Source organism: Salvia hispanica, chromosome 3 (assembly GCF_023119035.1).
Source record: "Salvia hispanica cultivar TCC Black 2014 chromosome 3, UniMelb_Shisp_WGS_1.0, whole genome shotgun sequence".
Lineage (NCBI taxonomy): Eukaryota > Viridiplantae > Streptophyta > Magnoliopsida > Lamiales > Lamiaceae > Salvia > Salvia hispanica.
This window is the reverse complement of record NC_062967.1, coordinates 51,348,529-51,363,809: the sequence shown is the minus strand read 5'-3', so window position 1 is coordinate 51,363,809 and position 15,281 is coordinate 51,348,529. Positions and strand designations below refer to the sequence as shown.

Here is a 15,281-nt window from a genome sequence, read left to right as displayed (position 1 = left end):
ATAATCCCGGCGATTGCCCGTACCTCTGGGGGGAGGGACGATAGTATGCATCCACATCAAAATGTGGTGTTTGGTACGCCGGCGGAGTGGTCGAGGCTTGGGTGCCCGGCGACGAACCGAGAGTACCCAAAAAGTTGTACATGCTCGCCCAATAGTCGAACGAGTTCAAGTCGAACCCGCCGGAGCCGCCGCCGCTGGAGTTTCCATCGCCGGACATTTTTTCAACAATTTGAGAGAAAGGAATAGATGAGTGTAGTGAATGGAAGAGAAATGAGAGTATATTTATAGAATAATAAAAGAAAAGAAAAAGAAAATTAAAAAAAATGACCGTTTGAGGCCAACGGTCATTCGAATTTATAAAAAAAAAACAAAAACAAATTATTACATCATAACACCGACGCCCACTCACGGGCCGGCGAGTGGGCGTCACGCCATCCTCCAGCGCGCGCGTCGTCTCGCCAACTCGAGGCCGACCTCGCCGGCACGTGTCGCGCGACGAGATGTCGCGTCTCGTCGAGACGAGACCGAGACAACATCGAGTGAGCGATGCGGATGCCCTAAGTCTTGCGTTTATTTGCGTTTTGAGACCTTCTCCCATTTTTTTTAAAAAAGCTGAGCATAATTAACTGAAATAGTATTAAGAAGAAAAAAATACGAAATCTAAAATAGCAAATTTGACATTATTTATTTTGTTCTATTAAATTTGAGCTTATGAATTAAAATTGATTTAAGTAATGTACGATTTGAATATTTGAGAAATTTTGTTGAAAATAACTCTTTTTTATTATGAATGAGATCCACTTTTCACTATTTTAGTGGTGTATTATGAATTGATTTCAGTACAATATTTAATTAGTATTTGATGACATCTCTAACTTATAATCTATTTTTGGTCTCCTCTCTAAATCTACTGTAATTTTGTACCCCATCAAAAATATAAAATATTTTATAACTTTCTCACCTTGCTTTCTCGAAACTTTCTCATAAAAATTTCTCACAAAAAAATATATTACCTCTTTCTCGGTTGAGCGTGGCGAAGCGGGATATTGAGCCTTCAATTCACAACTTTTTAGTCTAGCGAAACAACTCTAGACAATGTCTGAAAAAGACTCTTGGGTCCAGAGCGGAAAGAAAAATTGCTCTGATACCACTTTGTCACGCCCGCATTTTCTAAGGATAGAAAACACGGTGGATCGCGACTAGGGGAAGATTAAAGAAGCGGGGAAGAAAGGGGAAAACAACAAAAATCGACCAAAGCTCAATATAATAGAATAGCTCGAATAAATCAGAGTACCACTTCGACAATCAACAACTCAAAATGATATTTTGTCAACAATACATGAATTCAAAAGAAACAACATTCAGCGGAAGCATTCGAGAGTAGAATAATGCTATGTATGAAGACACAACAAATTCTGAACATCTTCACTTTTATGTTCAACACCCACCGTGCTCGTGAAAACTTACCTATTGCTTTTCCAATCAATTAAAACATACGAGAATCTGAAAGCTTGGAGTGAAACTCTAAAATTTTCAAGGCATGGGACAAGGAGATTGAGAGTGGGAATGGAGATCGGTGGATCATGAAACTTTTTCTATTTCTTAGAATTACACAAAACTTTGGAGCAAGCTATGTGCGAACCATTTTATCTCTAGTTGGATAATTCTATTTCCTATCGTTTCCCTAAACGTTAAGAACATAAGAATATGATTAAGATCTCAAGAAAAGAAGGATAGTGAAGATTAAATGAAGTTTCAAATGTATCCATGCAATGACGACAGATCGTAATCACGATTTAAATTAGTATAGTCTATATCTTGCGTAATTTCCTAAAAGTAGCAACACAATGGAGATGTCCTTTATTGCATGCAGAGAAGCATCACGGATGATTAAAATGTTTTAATAGAATGATTGTTATAATGTGCAAGAATATTATGAAGTTATGGTTTTCGACTGACTACAATTATTTGGTTGTAATGACATGATTAATATCAACTTGGAATCCACGGTTTCTTAGAACGATGTTACCATGTTCGGCCTCAGAAAGATGAACGAGGGAGTGTGACCTTCGTAGCTGGAATGAATGATTTCAATCAACAGTACTTACTTGGATTCTAAGAAATTCTTTTTGAAACCTTTTGATTAACGGTGAACCCTTGTCTATTTAAGACCCCATTTGACTCACTCCTTGTTAGTAATGCCCATTATTTCTTTTTCCTATGTCACTCATTCTAAGTTCTAGGAAATTGGGGTTGCCCTTATAAGTTCGAATATTTTGATTGGTCGTATCCTTCTTTGAACAATATTTTGAGTGTACGAGCTTCCGTCATTGAACTTCATTCCTAAAGTTGTTGGCAGTTATGACCTTCAATATGATCACATCTCCAATACATGTTTCTTCAAAGGATGGAATATTCTTCTTGGAACTTTTGTACACCTTTTTATTTCGTAACTATGCAAGTGGCAAGTTCTTTCTTGCAGAAGTGAAATTCTTTTTAGCTCAGTTCCACCATATAAATTGTTTCATGCTCAATGATTTTTCTTATGGAAACACCAATTTAAGGCTATCGTGTGTTCTCTTTTCCTTAACATGTTTGATCTAGCTGATTTCCCCCCAAAAAAAAGTTCACTTCAGATTGGTTGCATTTAACAAACCCGTGAACCCATTGATGTGTTTTCATTATTCAATAACATGATTTCATCGAACCATGATCAATGCTACTTCATGACATTTGTCTATGCTTCTAAACCCTCCCACGATTAACCATCTCATGCCATGACATGTTTGAGCCATCATTCATTGATGCCGGAATTTTGCAAATTTGATTTAACAATTGAACTATCTTATTTGGCAGCCTACTACGGAATTTGAGACTTAATTCAGTTTCATCCTGTTTTCATGGTCTATCTCATGACCTTTCGAGCTCTTATCAGAAGTAAATTCTCAAGCTCCATGGATTTTATTTGATAGCTTTTAAACCATGTAATTCTCAGAATGAATATGTTAAGTTCAATAGATTTAGTCCTTGCTTTGTTTACAAACCAATTTTCGCAAGTTGGTGATGAGATTAAGAAGAGTCGAGCTAGAAATGTTGTCCTTGGTTTCCTAGATTAATTTTGGAGTGTTTCCGATTAAAGACATTTTCAATAGTGATTCTTCAAGTTGAAATCAGTTTTTATCCAAGCAAGGCTGTTTGATCAATTTTTGAGTTCTTGGTACTAGACTCTAGTGAAAGGATGAAGTTGAGCTTTTCGGATACAAATGAGGAATAAGTTTCTTTAAACAGACACGCGCCGAAAGTACACACCATCCGTCAACATAACTAATAAACGAGATGTTAAATATTCTGCATCTATGAGACCGCTTGTAGCGAGATGCTAAGGGATTGAATGTTATGCGATATATATAGATGACGGACCTCGAGAAAGAGAAATGTTAAATAATTTATATATACCCAATAATCTTCTATGGTGCCGGACATCTGTATAAGTTGTTGATCAATACAAGATTAACGAATGAGAGACGAAGTATTTGCAAGCACTGGTATACAAGAATGTTATAGAGGAACTTTTGAGAACTACCGCAAGAGAAAAGAAATGGAGCTCTATGATCGAGAGCAATGGAGCTCATGCCCATATTTGAGTAACGAAGAAAAAGTCGAGGCTATCATATATTGGAAAGTGCAGGAGCGGAGAATTAAATTTGTTGAAACTGTGAAATTGTCGTGGAAAACATCATGAATACTAGAAGTTGTTTAAGAATTGAAAGACGAGATGGGAGAGAGCAAGGAGAGACTACAGAGGCGGCATACCGGGGACAACCATGGCGGAGTCTCGCGACCCAAACAGCAGCAGTGGTCGCCGTGAACAGCCGAGGCTGGGAAGCTGGGCAATGGCAGCTCAGGAGATGACAGCAGTAGCGGCGAACTGAGACTGTCAACGGACGCATGCAGCGATGGCAGAGAGCAGAGTGAGAGGGAGATGATGGCGCTGGTAAGGAGTCGAGAGAGAGAGAAAGGGAGATGAGAGAGTTTTCAGCAAGTTCAGCAAGTCGACGTTGATAATGTTGTTACACTGTGTGGGGTGATGGGGTCATCTCGCAGATTTTCGATAAAGCTCTGATGGAGCATACCTTCTGTGATATGTATGCTGACTTCTGCGCTCAATTGAAAGTGTGGACAATGGAAGTGTCACTTTTAAGAGATTACTCCTGAACTAATGGCAGGAAGAATTTAAAAGAGGAGAAAGAGAAGAACAGGAGGCATATGAAGCTGATGGAGGTGAAAGTAAACAGACAGAAGAAGAGAGAGAAGATAAGAGACTGCGTGTTAGGAGACAGGTGTTGGGTAATATTAGACTAATTGGAGAATTATACAAGAATAAGATGTTGACTGAAAGAATAATGCACGAGGACAATTGGTGTAATGATAGATCATCCCAAAGCAAAGGACCACATGGATGCTTATTTTGACATCATGACACAACTATCCAATAATATGCCGCTGTAAGATTCATGCTGAGGGATTCTATTGATCTGATAAAGAATAAGCGGCAGCAGTGGAGGAAATTTGAAGGTCCTAAAAAGATTGAAGAGGTACACAGAGACGTTGCGGAAGAGTGGCAAGCTCAAACTAGCAGACTTGGTCGTGTTTCCAGCATTTGCGGTTCAATCAGAAGGGGTCCGTCTATGAATTTTGCTCCTCGAAGGCCTAGTATGTTATCTCCTCCAGGTCCACAGATCAGCAGTTTTCATCCTGGTGGTTCACAGCTGCATGGACATGGCTCTCAGGATGCTCAGTTGGATGAGAACATTTCAAGGAGAACTGGATGATGTATATTTCTCTGCCTCAAAGACCCCTTGGTCATGATTCCATAACTCTTGGGCCACAAGGTGGTCTTTCCGAGGAATGGCATTTGGTAGTCAGCCATCTGGATCTAAGAGCATCCACAGCGGTGTCTCTTATCCATTTCTTAACCGTCTCATCTCTTCACTATTCATGGGCCACACTGTACTTTTCACTCCATCTCTTAACTAAGAGATAGCACCCACATCAATCCATCTCTTAACCATCTCATCTCTTAACTATTCATTCAATTTCATTTTTCATTTTTATTTTCAACAAATCCAATTAATAAAAAACACACTTCATTAAATAAAATAAAATTACAATTTAAAATCCTAAAAATAAAAAAAATACATAATTAAAATCCTAAAAAAATAAAAACACACATAATTAAAATCCTAAAAAATAAAAACACACGTAATTTAAAATACTAGAAATTAAAAACACTTAAAAAACTACTCCGCCGGCGAATCATCCCCCGAAGCCGGTGGCGGTGCACCCGGCTGAAGACCAAGTTGCCTTGCCATCGCCTGCATTCCGAGAACATGATGTTCGTATTGGGTAGGCGTCATCTTGGAAGTGTCAGCCATCGTGGAGAGCATGTATACGGCTCGATTCGCCCCGGCTCTTCCCCTTCCCCTTCCCTCTCCCTCTAGCCGCCTTCGCCGCCTTGGTCCCTTGCGGCCGACGTCGTGAACCGGAGGAGGAGCCACCGGCTTCAGTGGGCGTGTCCCCAGCCTCATGTGAGGCGTTGCCTGATCCGCCGCCCTCACTAGACGAGTAGCCACCCCCGTGTGCTTCGTACGTTTCGAGCTCGAGGACTGGACACCGCCAGCCCACCGATCTTCGTTTCTGACCAGCTGCCAAACATCGATATGTTTGAAATCTTTTTTGACGTCGTCTCTAAAGACGCGCATCGCCGCTCGCAGAATGTCGGCTTCGCTGGCTCCGCTTTGGTAATGCTTCGCTTCACCCCTGTAGACCGCGCAAAACCTTTTGACATCTCTGTCAACCCGGTCCCAATGAGCGCGGAGCATCTTCACGGTGCGGGGGCGACTCCCCCTCGGCTTTGAATCTGTGTTGTAAAGCTCGGTGACCTTCTGCCAAAAGCACAATTTGTTTTGTTGATTCCCGACGATGGGATCGTATGAGACGGTGAGCCAAGAGGTGTATAGAGTCATCGTCTCCTTGGAGTTGTATGGATGACGGCCTAGATCCTCATCCACCTCCTCCTCCACCGGGGTCTCTTCGTCCTCGGTATCACGGCTGGCGGAGCCTCTACCGCTACTGAACGGAACGTATTCCAGAATGTGTTCTTCCTGAAAATTTTCCCTAATTTGGGACAATCCCTGCGTTGCCCTCGGAGGGGGGGGAGGGCCGATAGTATGCATCCAGATCGAAATGTGGAAATTGGTACGGCGCCGGCGTCGTCGAGCCTTCGGTGCCCGGCGTTGACGAACGAGCCAGCGAGTTGCACATGCCCCCCAGTCGCCAAACGCGTTTAAATCAAAGCCGCCGGAGCCGCTGGAGTTTCCATCACCGGACATTTTTAAAGAAATTGGAGAGGGAAAGAGAAGTGAATTGAGAGAAGAGTAGATGTGGTGTTTGTAGTGTTTGTGTGTGGAATAGAGAATGAAAGAGAGTAGTGTGTATTTTATAGAATAAGAAAAAAGAAAAAAAAAATTATTACCGTTGAAAAAAACGGTAATATTACCGTTAATTAAAAAAAAATTAAATCGATTTTTTTTTTAAAAAAATTAAAATTAAAATCAGATATTCGACGCCCACTCGCGGGGTCAGCGAGTGGGCGTCACGCACCAACAGTGACGTGCCACGTCGTCCAGCGCGTGGCGAGACCGTCTCGCCAGCTGCCTCGGCGAGACGGGACGCGGGACGGGCTCGGGACGAGATGGACGCCACAGCGGCGTCTCGCCGGCGTCTCGTCTCTCCGAGACGAGACCGGGCTGAATTTGTCAGCCGCTGTGGATGCTCTAACTCTCGTTTGGCTGAGATATCTATTCCTGGAGTTGCACGCAGGGTGGGCCCTGGTCTAAATCTATCATAATTAAATATTTAATATTTTATAAATATAACTAATTTTCACTATTATTTATTTGATTGATCACATGTTAATTTTATCGGTAGCAACCCGATTAATCCGAGCTTTTAGGAATAGGGTTGAATTTTTCATAACCCGAAAAATCACAATCCGATTAACTCGCATATGGCTGACCCACAACCTGATTAAGGTTGACTCGAAACCCGATGGATTGGTCTGATTGACATCCCTAAATGCAAATTGTTTTTGTTACAGTGACTATGCATACAAATTTTATATCTTTATATTGACTAACTAATAGGACTATTAAATTTGTATATAAAAAGTGGACTGCCAATATGACTTCAATCTTGGCTATGTTCATGGTATTATGATAACGACCCATAATTTACTTAACTACTTCTTTCGTCAAATTCAAAATGTCTATTTTTTATTATTATTCAATTTAAAATATTCATATTTTTATTAAAAATAAATTATCCTCTCTTTATTTTTTATAAATATTTAAATATTTTTATACTATTACATCGAATAATAATTCTTCCTAAAATTTTATGTTATTCAAGAATACGCACGTCAGTCGGATGGAGGAAATAATTAAAGATGCATCTGATTCTGACAAGTCTATCTTCATTATCTCTCACAAATGTACACGAAGTAATCCGATGAAAGCTCTAGACGTCACACCTGTCTAGTACAACCGACACGTGGATACTGCATGCACGTGCTCTACGCCGACGCACGTGACCTCTTGTTATTTGTATATAGAATCAGCTGTTGTGAGGTTTGTGAAAGAGAAGAGAAGTATGCTTAATGCAGTGAAATTAGCGAGACCGCTTCACCAAAAATCTCTCCCAAACGCCAATCACATAGCCCCGTCTTGTGCAATACGATTCGCGTCCATCAGAATGGAATCGCACAAACAAAAACAAAGGGAGCCTGACTCCAAGAAACAGACTGACTCTGAATCCAAAACAGTGTAAGTTTATGCATAATATCTGTTTATAAAAAAATAAGTTGATCTGCAATTGAAACTAAAAAATATAATACTCCCTCCGTCCCATAAAAGTTGAGATAAAACTTTTGGGCACGGAGATTAAGAATTTATATTAAATAAATAGGGAAGATGAAAAAAGTAGGAAAGATAAGAGAGAGTATGGAATAAAATTAGAGTGATTAGATGTTTTGTCTTTTGTTAAAAAAGAAAATGACTCAATTTTGTTGGGACGGACTAAAAAGGAATACGACTCAACTTTTATGGGACGGAGGGAGTATAACTATTTTACATCGGTGCCTCCTCTTTCTATGACCAAATGGTTTTAGGATGAATTCTGTGGATTTCTGTTAGTTATATGCTGTTGGAGTTTGCTTTATGGGTAATGAATTGTTTATGAGTTTGTTTTGTGTTGTGAATAGTTTAGGATTAAGTTTAAGCAAACATGAGATTGGTGATTGGGGTTGATAATGATATGGATGTATTTTGATGCAATGAAGGGACTCGATGTCTTCTTTTGGCGAAGGATACGCGACCCGGTCGGATGAAGAGGGGTTTGGTGGAATCTATGGTGGGAACCAATACGTTTCAAAGGAGGGAGAGGAGAAAGATGAGTTCGACCATAATCAAGGAAGCCACGTCAAGGAGAAGGAGAAAGCTCGACACCAAACCAGCGTGGACTGAGCGCAACCAATTTTATGTCCTTAATTAATATCCTTTTCCTGCTTTTGTAGTTAGTGTCTTTGGTTTTTGACTACTTTGATGCTTTTATGCATATTTAATTTTGTTGCAAAAGTACGGTGAGGAAGGGCGGAAATAATATTGGGCAAATTACTACTTTTAGTGAAAAGAATGAGAATTGTGAAAAGATATGTTCTTGCATCAAAGCGAATGTTGTTTCGAATTAGTTGAGGTGAGTTTAATCAAGACCGCAATTCATGGGAGAGAAGGGAAGAATGCGGGATGGATAGTTATCAAATAGCTGAAGATAAAACTATAACGGAAGGCGATCGAGCAAAGAATTGAGATTAAAAATCGAAATTAAAATTAATCTTAAAATTGAGATCAACAATTAAGGATTAACACGGGCATCAAATCCAATCCAAGTTCAATACTAGCAGGAAGTAAATAGATGTTCCTGAAATAAGAAAAATATAGATACAAACCACGAAGATTGGATTCAGCCAATTACCGGAAGTGATGGTGTACGTTTGTACTGAGGTGAGGCCTGTTCAGTGAAATCAAATATTGCAGATCATACAAATCCAAAATTACTATTTATTCCGTCTTATGTTGTCATTTTCGTGACTCTTGTCATTTTCGTGACTACCAATAAGTATCTCATTTATCTATTAACAATGGATTTCAATTACTACTCCCTCCTTACAAGGCGTAGTTGAGACTTTTTTCTTAGTACAGAATTTAAGTAATAGTAAAGGCTAAGTTGAGTCAATAAAGTTAGATAGAGACTTCTTGGAAAAAAATATGACTCAATTAATTTGGGGTAATAGAAAAAAATACAACTCAACTATCACGGATGTAGAGAGTATTAACTTTATTTCACTCACGTTATATTATAAAATTAATATAAAAGTCGGATTTATCTTTTACTAACTTTTTCTATAGTAGTTGAGATATTTCTTTATGATATGAAGATTAAGAAAAATTGTGTTAAGTGGGTTGATTAAGTAAAAGAAGAATAAAGTAGGAAATGAAAACAATATATGGATGAAAATAGAATAAAGTAAGAAAAAGTAAAGTAAGCGAGAATAAATATTTTAACTTTTACTAAAAAAAGAAACGACTTCTTACTCCATTATTATAGAACGGAGGAAGTGCGGAATTTTTTTAAAACTCAAGCCATGTTAAATGTGGATTTGTAGTACGATTCCATAAATGTAACAAGTCGAATGATTTGGAAAAAATAAAAATAATCCCACATTGAACCTCTGAAAACAACTTGTTTTCATGAAAAAATAGAAAATTAGATGGAGCGGGAGCATCTTACTAACTAAACTGGGGACTAAGGCTAATTTTTTTCGAAAAATCTCAATTCAATCACCCAATTTACCTCAATTTACTAATTTCAATAATGTTAGTACTTCCTCCGTTCCAATTTATGTGAGATATTTGTTTGGGCATAGATTTTTAGGAGTAAAAAAAAATAGAGGAAAAGATAGGAGAGAGGATAAAGTAAGAGAAATATATTATTATTAGTTTGCCAAAAAAGGAAATGTCTCACTTATTGTGAGACGGCCTAAAAAGGAATACATCTCGCTTTTATAATGGTACGGATGGAGTATCTTTTAACTGCATTATTTCTTCTCTCTTGTCTTATCTCTCATGTCTTCTTTTCTCCCCCCAGCCTCCATTCTATTCTCCACTTCAAGTTATAAAGACCTATTCTTCGCCATCGGCTGAATCAGGGCGGAAATCGACAGTGAAAGAACATCCAACAAGATCGCGTTCGCCACGGTAAAATAAACAATATTTCGTTAAGTTGCATGATTTTAGGCACACTAATAAATAACTCGACTTTTAATTGTTTTCATCTTTTGCACTTGGGCGATGTAATAATATCATGATGGCTAGTTGAAGTGGTAAATTCATATGTTGAGAGTTGAAATGCCGTACACATCCATCCAGTTCTTAGAACAACAATAATAGATTAATAAATTATTCCAAAATAAAATTCCCGATTAGCCATATGATCAGCTATAATTATAGTGCAATACATTTGCTTGCAACCAAATGGTCAGCACGGCTCTGTATCCACCTCGGACTTGGAATGACCATTAGTCTTGTTGTCGTAGCCGTTGGTTTGATCCAACTCCCAATACTTGGCTGTTTTGACATCGTCTCCCGCCATCAATCTTGAAAACTCTTGGTGATCGTATTCCAACGTAGCCTTCCCACCAAATTCACTCGGGAGATTATCCGTGTCGAAAAACGACTTCATCTTCTCCAAACTCTCCTTGTTGTTTGGGTAGGTAAAATTTATCTTCTGAAATGTTTTCTCATCAACAAAGTATTTCACAACCTGCAAAAACCCTTCCTAGTCAGCAACCTTTCTTCCCGGACCCCACCTAAAGCGAAGAAGTTTTTTGTACTCAATCCGTCCACCAATACAAGGGCACATTTGTTAGACACGGATTTTAAGAAATATAACAGAAACTGGGTTGAAAATGTTAGTGGAATGTGGGTCCTACTTTTATATACATATAATTAAATGTGAGTGAGATAAAGTTAGAGGAATGTGGGGCCCATTATTAAAAGTAGTAAAAAAGCAAATAAGAAGTTTATTGGTGGAATGACGAAAACAAAAAAAATGGGAAGTTTATTTGTGGACGGAGGAAGTAGTTTGTACCTTCCAGAATGCCTCGAAGAATCTTGGAGGGTTGTAGAGGACGATAACGGCAAGCCTCTCGGGGTAGTGGTTCTGCAAAATGTAGATGATATCTCGCGTTGTTTTGATGGAGATGTTGGTGTTTATTGTCCACCCGTTGAAGTCTATGAGCCACGACATTTGCTCTTGCCCCTCGGGCAGGTTCAAGATGGCGTTCTCCATTAGGTACACAAGGTGCCGGATGTTGCCCTCAGACGACGTTGTGTTCTGTATTAGAGGACAGATTCGTTGAATATGAGAGATTTCTTTCCATCAAAGGCTAGCTACTCTGGAAAAACCAAGACTGACCTGCTTCCCGGGCCTCATTATGAGGACGGTTCTCCCCTTCCGGTCATGGAAATTAGCTTTCGAGACCTTGCCTGTCTCACCTTCGTGCGCTACTTCATGCTGTTACATGAACATGCAAACACATTGTCAATGGCCATGGCCTTATGTATAAACACTGAAGATATATTGATGAATAATACTAACCCAACGGATTTCTTCAGGTTTATATTCTGATCTCCACTTAAGAGTAGCTTCCAGCATCTTTTTGGCTTTGTCGAGATTCCAGCTCCGAGCTTCTAAATATCTTCTCAAGCATGCATCGGAGCAAAACTTCAAGCTGCGACCAGAAAGTGGACCAAGAGCATCCCTGAGCTGTTTAACCTGTCATCAAAGGTATCACTCACTTCCTTACTTAAAAGTAGTTTGAAACGAGCCGAAATAGAAAAGTGCAAGTATCATGGGACAAAGGGAGTATTTGCTACTGAAAATTGGGATTTTGCTACTAAGTGTGCATTTATTTTTCATGATTAATATAATAGGTGATTGATTTATCCTTATCATTACAATTTCCGATCCTACACTACCAATTTTCAATGTAATACGAATTACACAGAATTAGATCAAATGATAGAAATCCTATAACTAAAATGATTTTAACAGATGCTACTTCTACCTATCTAGCCTAATTCTCAAAAGTAGACATATTTCCTTACTTCAATAGGAACTACACAGTACACACGATTAAACAGATATTACTTGGACAAGAGGAATAATAAAATCATCTTGGATAGTTTGTTGGGAATTATTACATGAAAATCATACGTATCTCTTAAGTTACTTGACGAATTTGGAATCAAACAATGCCTATAGAGATTTCACTTGATCAATAGAAAACTAAAATGCCAAATAAACATTTCTCCACGTTATTCAAGTCTGTTTGTTACCTTTGCATCTCGTTCTACTGTGTCAATCTCCTGTGATTTTCTCCTAAACATGTTAACTGCCAAATCAGATAGAAATGTGAGAAAAACAGAGATGAAATACAGTATTACATAATACATTCTCCTTCCACCAAAAGTGTGCATCATTAAATGGACAAATATTTTAATAAATTGTAGTATTAGATAAATATTTGGTTAAAATTGAATTTCGATATATCCTTCTTTTTACCATCAAAATCAACGGCTCTTTCATATTCATCAATTAATTTTAATTTTGATGAAATTTGTAGTTTTGATTACTCACTTATGAATCTAATTAGAATACAATATTTGAAATAAAAAAGAATTAAGAAGAATAAGAGATGAGTTCCTAAAAGTCAAACCATTTTCTTGCATCTCGCTAATGAGAATAAAATTTTAGAGAAGTGATAAGATACCTGATTGATTGATTATTAGTATTATCTTTATTACTATGATATTTCTAATTCTACATTGTATGTGAATTCAACAAATTTAACTTTAAAAATGTTTCTATATTTCCAAAAAAAAAAAAAAAAAACTTTAAAGTAAATATTACTCCACTAATTATATTTGATCTAAAGAAAGAAAGAAAATCTGAATTACTACTTTCCAATTTGATCAGTTAGCTTTTTCACGATTTGGTTATGAGCACAATTAATTAAAACAGAGAGGAACGATGATTTAGCATAGCAAATGAATGAAGCATTTCCGTTAATTGCATCATATAACAATGTTTCAGATCAAGCAGAACAATTAATCGTACAAAAAAATATGAAAAGGGAAAAACAAGTGAATAATCATCGAGAGAGAGAGAGAGAGGATAAGCCAATTTAGGAAGTAATCTAACAAGGAATTCAACTAAAACAAAAAAACAAAAAGAAAAGGGAGGGGGAGAGATGTATTACCTTGAAAAGGAAAAGGCGATGGAAAAGAGGTGTCCTTGTACAAGAGCAGAGAGATGAAAGAATTAATAGAAAGATGAGGGAGAGATTTAGTAGGGTCTGTATCTTTAATTTCTCAACCTAAAGCAGCGGCGGTGGTCGACCACAATTAATTCTCACTTATTTATTGAGAGAGGGAGATGGAGAGGGAAGACAATTGATTAAAATTAAGCAGTTTGTTTAGATCTCTCACTTTCTCATAAATTCAATTTCTCACGCGTCACTTTGGTCAGAGATCGCCTGCGTTGAGATTCGCATTCGGCCAACGCAATAACAGACTAGACTTTTTTATTTCCCACTTCTTCTGCGGTCTGTTTTCAATCTTCATTGATAATGATTTGAAAGTGAATCAATTATGACAATAATTATCAGATATTTATAGTTAGATTTTAAAAAATTATTTGATTCTATGAAAAAAAAAGGAATAGAAAAATGGATTAGTAGAATATAAATTTTATTTTTGTATAGGAGTATAAATTTTATAATTAAATATGCTTGCAATAGTTTAAATGAATGATGGGATCTACTTATTTAAAATAAAAAGGTAAATGAAAATCGCAAACACCCAAAATGAGACATTTTATTTTGGAGGGGGGAGGGGGTGTTTTAATATATAGATGTTGCAAATCTTTTATATAGGATAAAAAAAATTAAAAACATATGGTGGACGGTGATAATATATTAGTAACCCCTTTGTAAACGTGATGTTTGTGCTTGAATTCGTCACTTTTAAAACTAACAATATGTCATCAGTTCCATGCATTGTTAGCTTTCAAAGTATAAAAAAAAATCATTTTCATCCACCGTGGAGATAGAATATTTTACTATGTTCTGTACAATTGGTCTAGTATAACAAAATCATCTAAAAAATGTATACTTATTGTGTGGTATAATGAAGGAAAAGAGTCATATGATGATGAGTACATAAACAATATATAGTACTATAAATTATAAAAGTCACAAGAAAAGGTAAGATAAATTAGGAGTATTTGAAATGAGTTTCATTTCTTCACAACTCACAAGTATTATACGTGATACCTTCAAACACCACAAAATTCACCTAAATGTATCGCCATTTAATTTTGGGTAATTGGATCACTCGTGAATCGGCTAAGCTATTCACGTAGGCAGCATGTGGTGGCCTGGTGCACACCATGTCATATAATATATTCCATTCGTTCACAAAAAATAGAATACATTTGCCATTTCTTGTTGTCCACAAAAAATAGAGCACATCTAAAAGAAAATTTTCAACAACTTCTCTCTTACATTTTTCCTTCTCTCTTATTAATAATATGGACCACACATTCCACTAACACTACTTCTCTCTTACGTTACCAATTCCACATTAAAAATCGTGTCATTCACAATGTGTCCTATTTTTTGTGGACGGAGAGAGTATGGCGTTATCATTTGGGCACGTTCTCCTTGCCACGTGGCGCCTCTATTTGAACAACTTGACATGTAGAGATGTCAATCGGGTAGGCCCATCGGGTTTCGGGCCAACCCTACTCGGGTTGTGGGTTAATCGGATTATAATTTCTTTCGGGTTGTAAAAGTTCAGTTCTAACCCTAAAAGCTTAAGTTTCGGGCTAACCCAACCGGTTAATCGGGATGCTACCAATATGATTAACATGCAATCAATTCAATAAATAATGATAAAAATTAGTTATATTCATAAAATGTAAAACATTTAATTATGATAAATTTGAGATGTATGTTTAATCTCAATCATAAACATGATAAAATACTAATATTTGAAATATTTCGTGAAATTTTAGTGTTTGTTTTAGAAATTTAAATATTT

The 15,281-nt window shown here is 37.4% G+C and overlaps 2 protein-coding genes across 2 annotated transcripts; one reads left to right on the top strand and one right to left on the bottom strand.

Annotated features, from left to right (window-relative positions):
- Positions 1 to 7,688: 7,688 nt before the first annotated feature.
- On the top strand, positions 7,689 to 8,741 carry LOC125212345. The gene is made up of 2 exons (XM_048112479.1): positions 7,689 to 7,883; positions 8,399 to 8,741. The coding sequence occupies exons 1-2, from the start codon at positions 7,711 to 7,713 to the stop codon at positions 8,580 to 8,582; spliced, it is 357 nt and encodes a 118-aa protein (XP_047968436.1). The 5' UTR covers positions 7,689 to 7,710; the 3' UTR covers positions 8,583 to 8,741.
- A 1,742-nt stretch (positions 8,742 to 10,483) lies between these two features.
- On the bottom strand, positions 10,484 to 13,665 carry LOC125213831 (phosphatidylinositol transfer protein 3-like). The gene is made up of 6 exons (XM_048114582.1): positions 13,439 to 13,665; positions 12,516 to 12,571; positions 11,776 to 11,952; positions 11,593 to 11,691; positions 11,266 to 11,511; positions 10,484 to 10,938 (listed from the first exon to the last, which is right to left on the bottom strand). Exons 2-6 carry the CDS (start codon positions 12,564 to 12,566, stop codon positions 10,654 to 10,656), a joined length of 858 nt encoding a protein of 285 aa, XP_047970539.1. The 5' UTR covers positions 12,567 to 12,571; positions 13,439 to 13,665; the 3' UTR covers positions 10,484 to 10,653.
- Between the last annotated feature and the right edge of the window lie 1,616 nt (positions 13,666 to 15,281).

What these genes read in the sequence shown, in the direction of transcription:
- LOC125212345 (XM_048112479.1), top strand. Translation starts at nt 7,711, where the DNA reads ATGCTTAATGCAGTGAAATTAGCGAGACCGCTTCACCAAAAATCTCTC. An exon ending in GACTCTGAATCCAAAACAGT is followed by an intron (nt 7,884 to 8,398) that starts GTAAGTTTATGC and finishes GATGCAATGAAG; the next exon opens with GGACTCGATGTCTTCTTTTG.
- LOC125213831 (XM_048114582.1), bottom strand. Translation starts at nt 12,566, where the DNA reads ATGTTTAGGAGAAAATCACAGGAGATTGACACAGTAGAACGAGATGCA. An exon ending in CAGTAGAACGAGATGCAAAG is followed by an intron (nt 11,953 to 12,515) that starts GTAACAAACAGA and finishes CTTTGATGACAG; the next exon opens with GTTAAACAGCTCAGGGATGC. An exon ending in TAATGAGGCCCGGGAAGCAG is followed by an intron (nt 11,512 to 11,592) that starts GTCAGTCTTGGT and finishes CCTCTAATACAG; the next exon opens with AACACAACGTCGTCTGAGGG.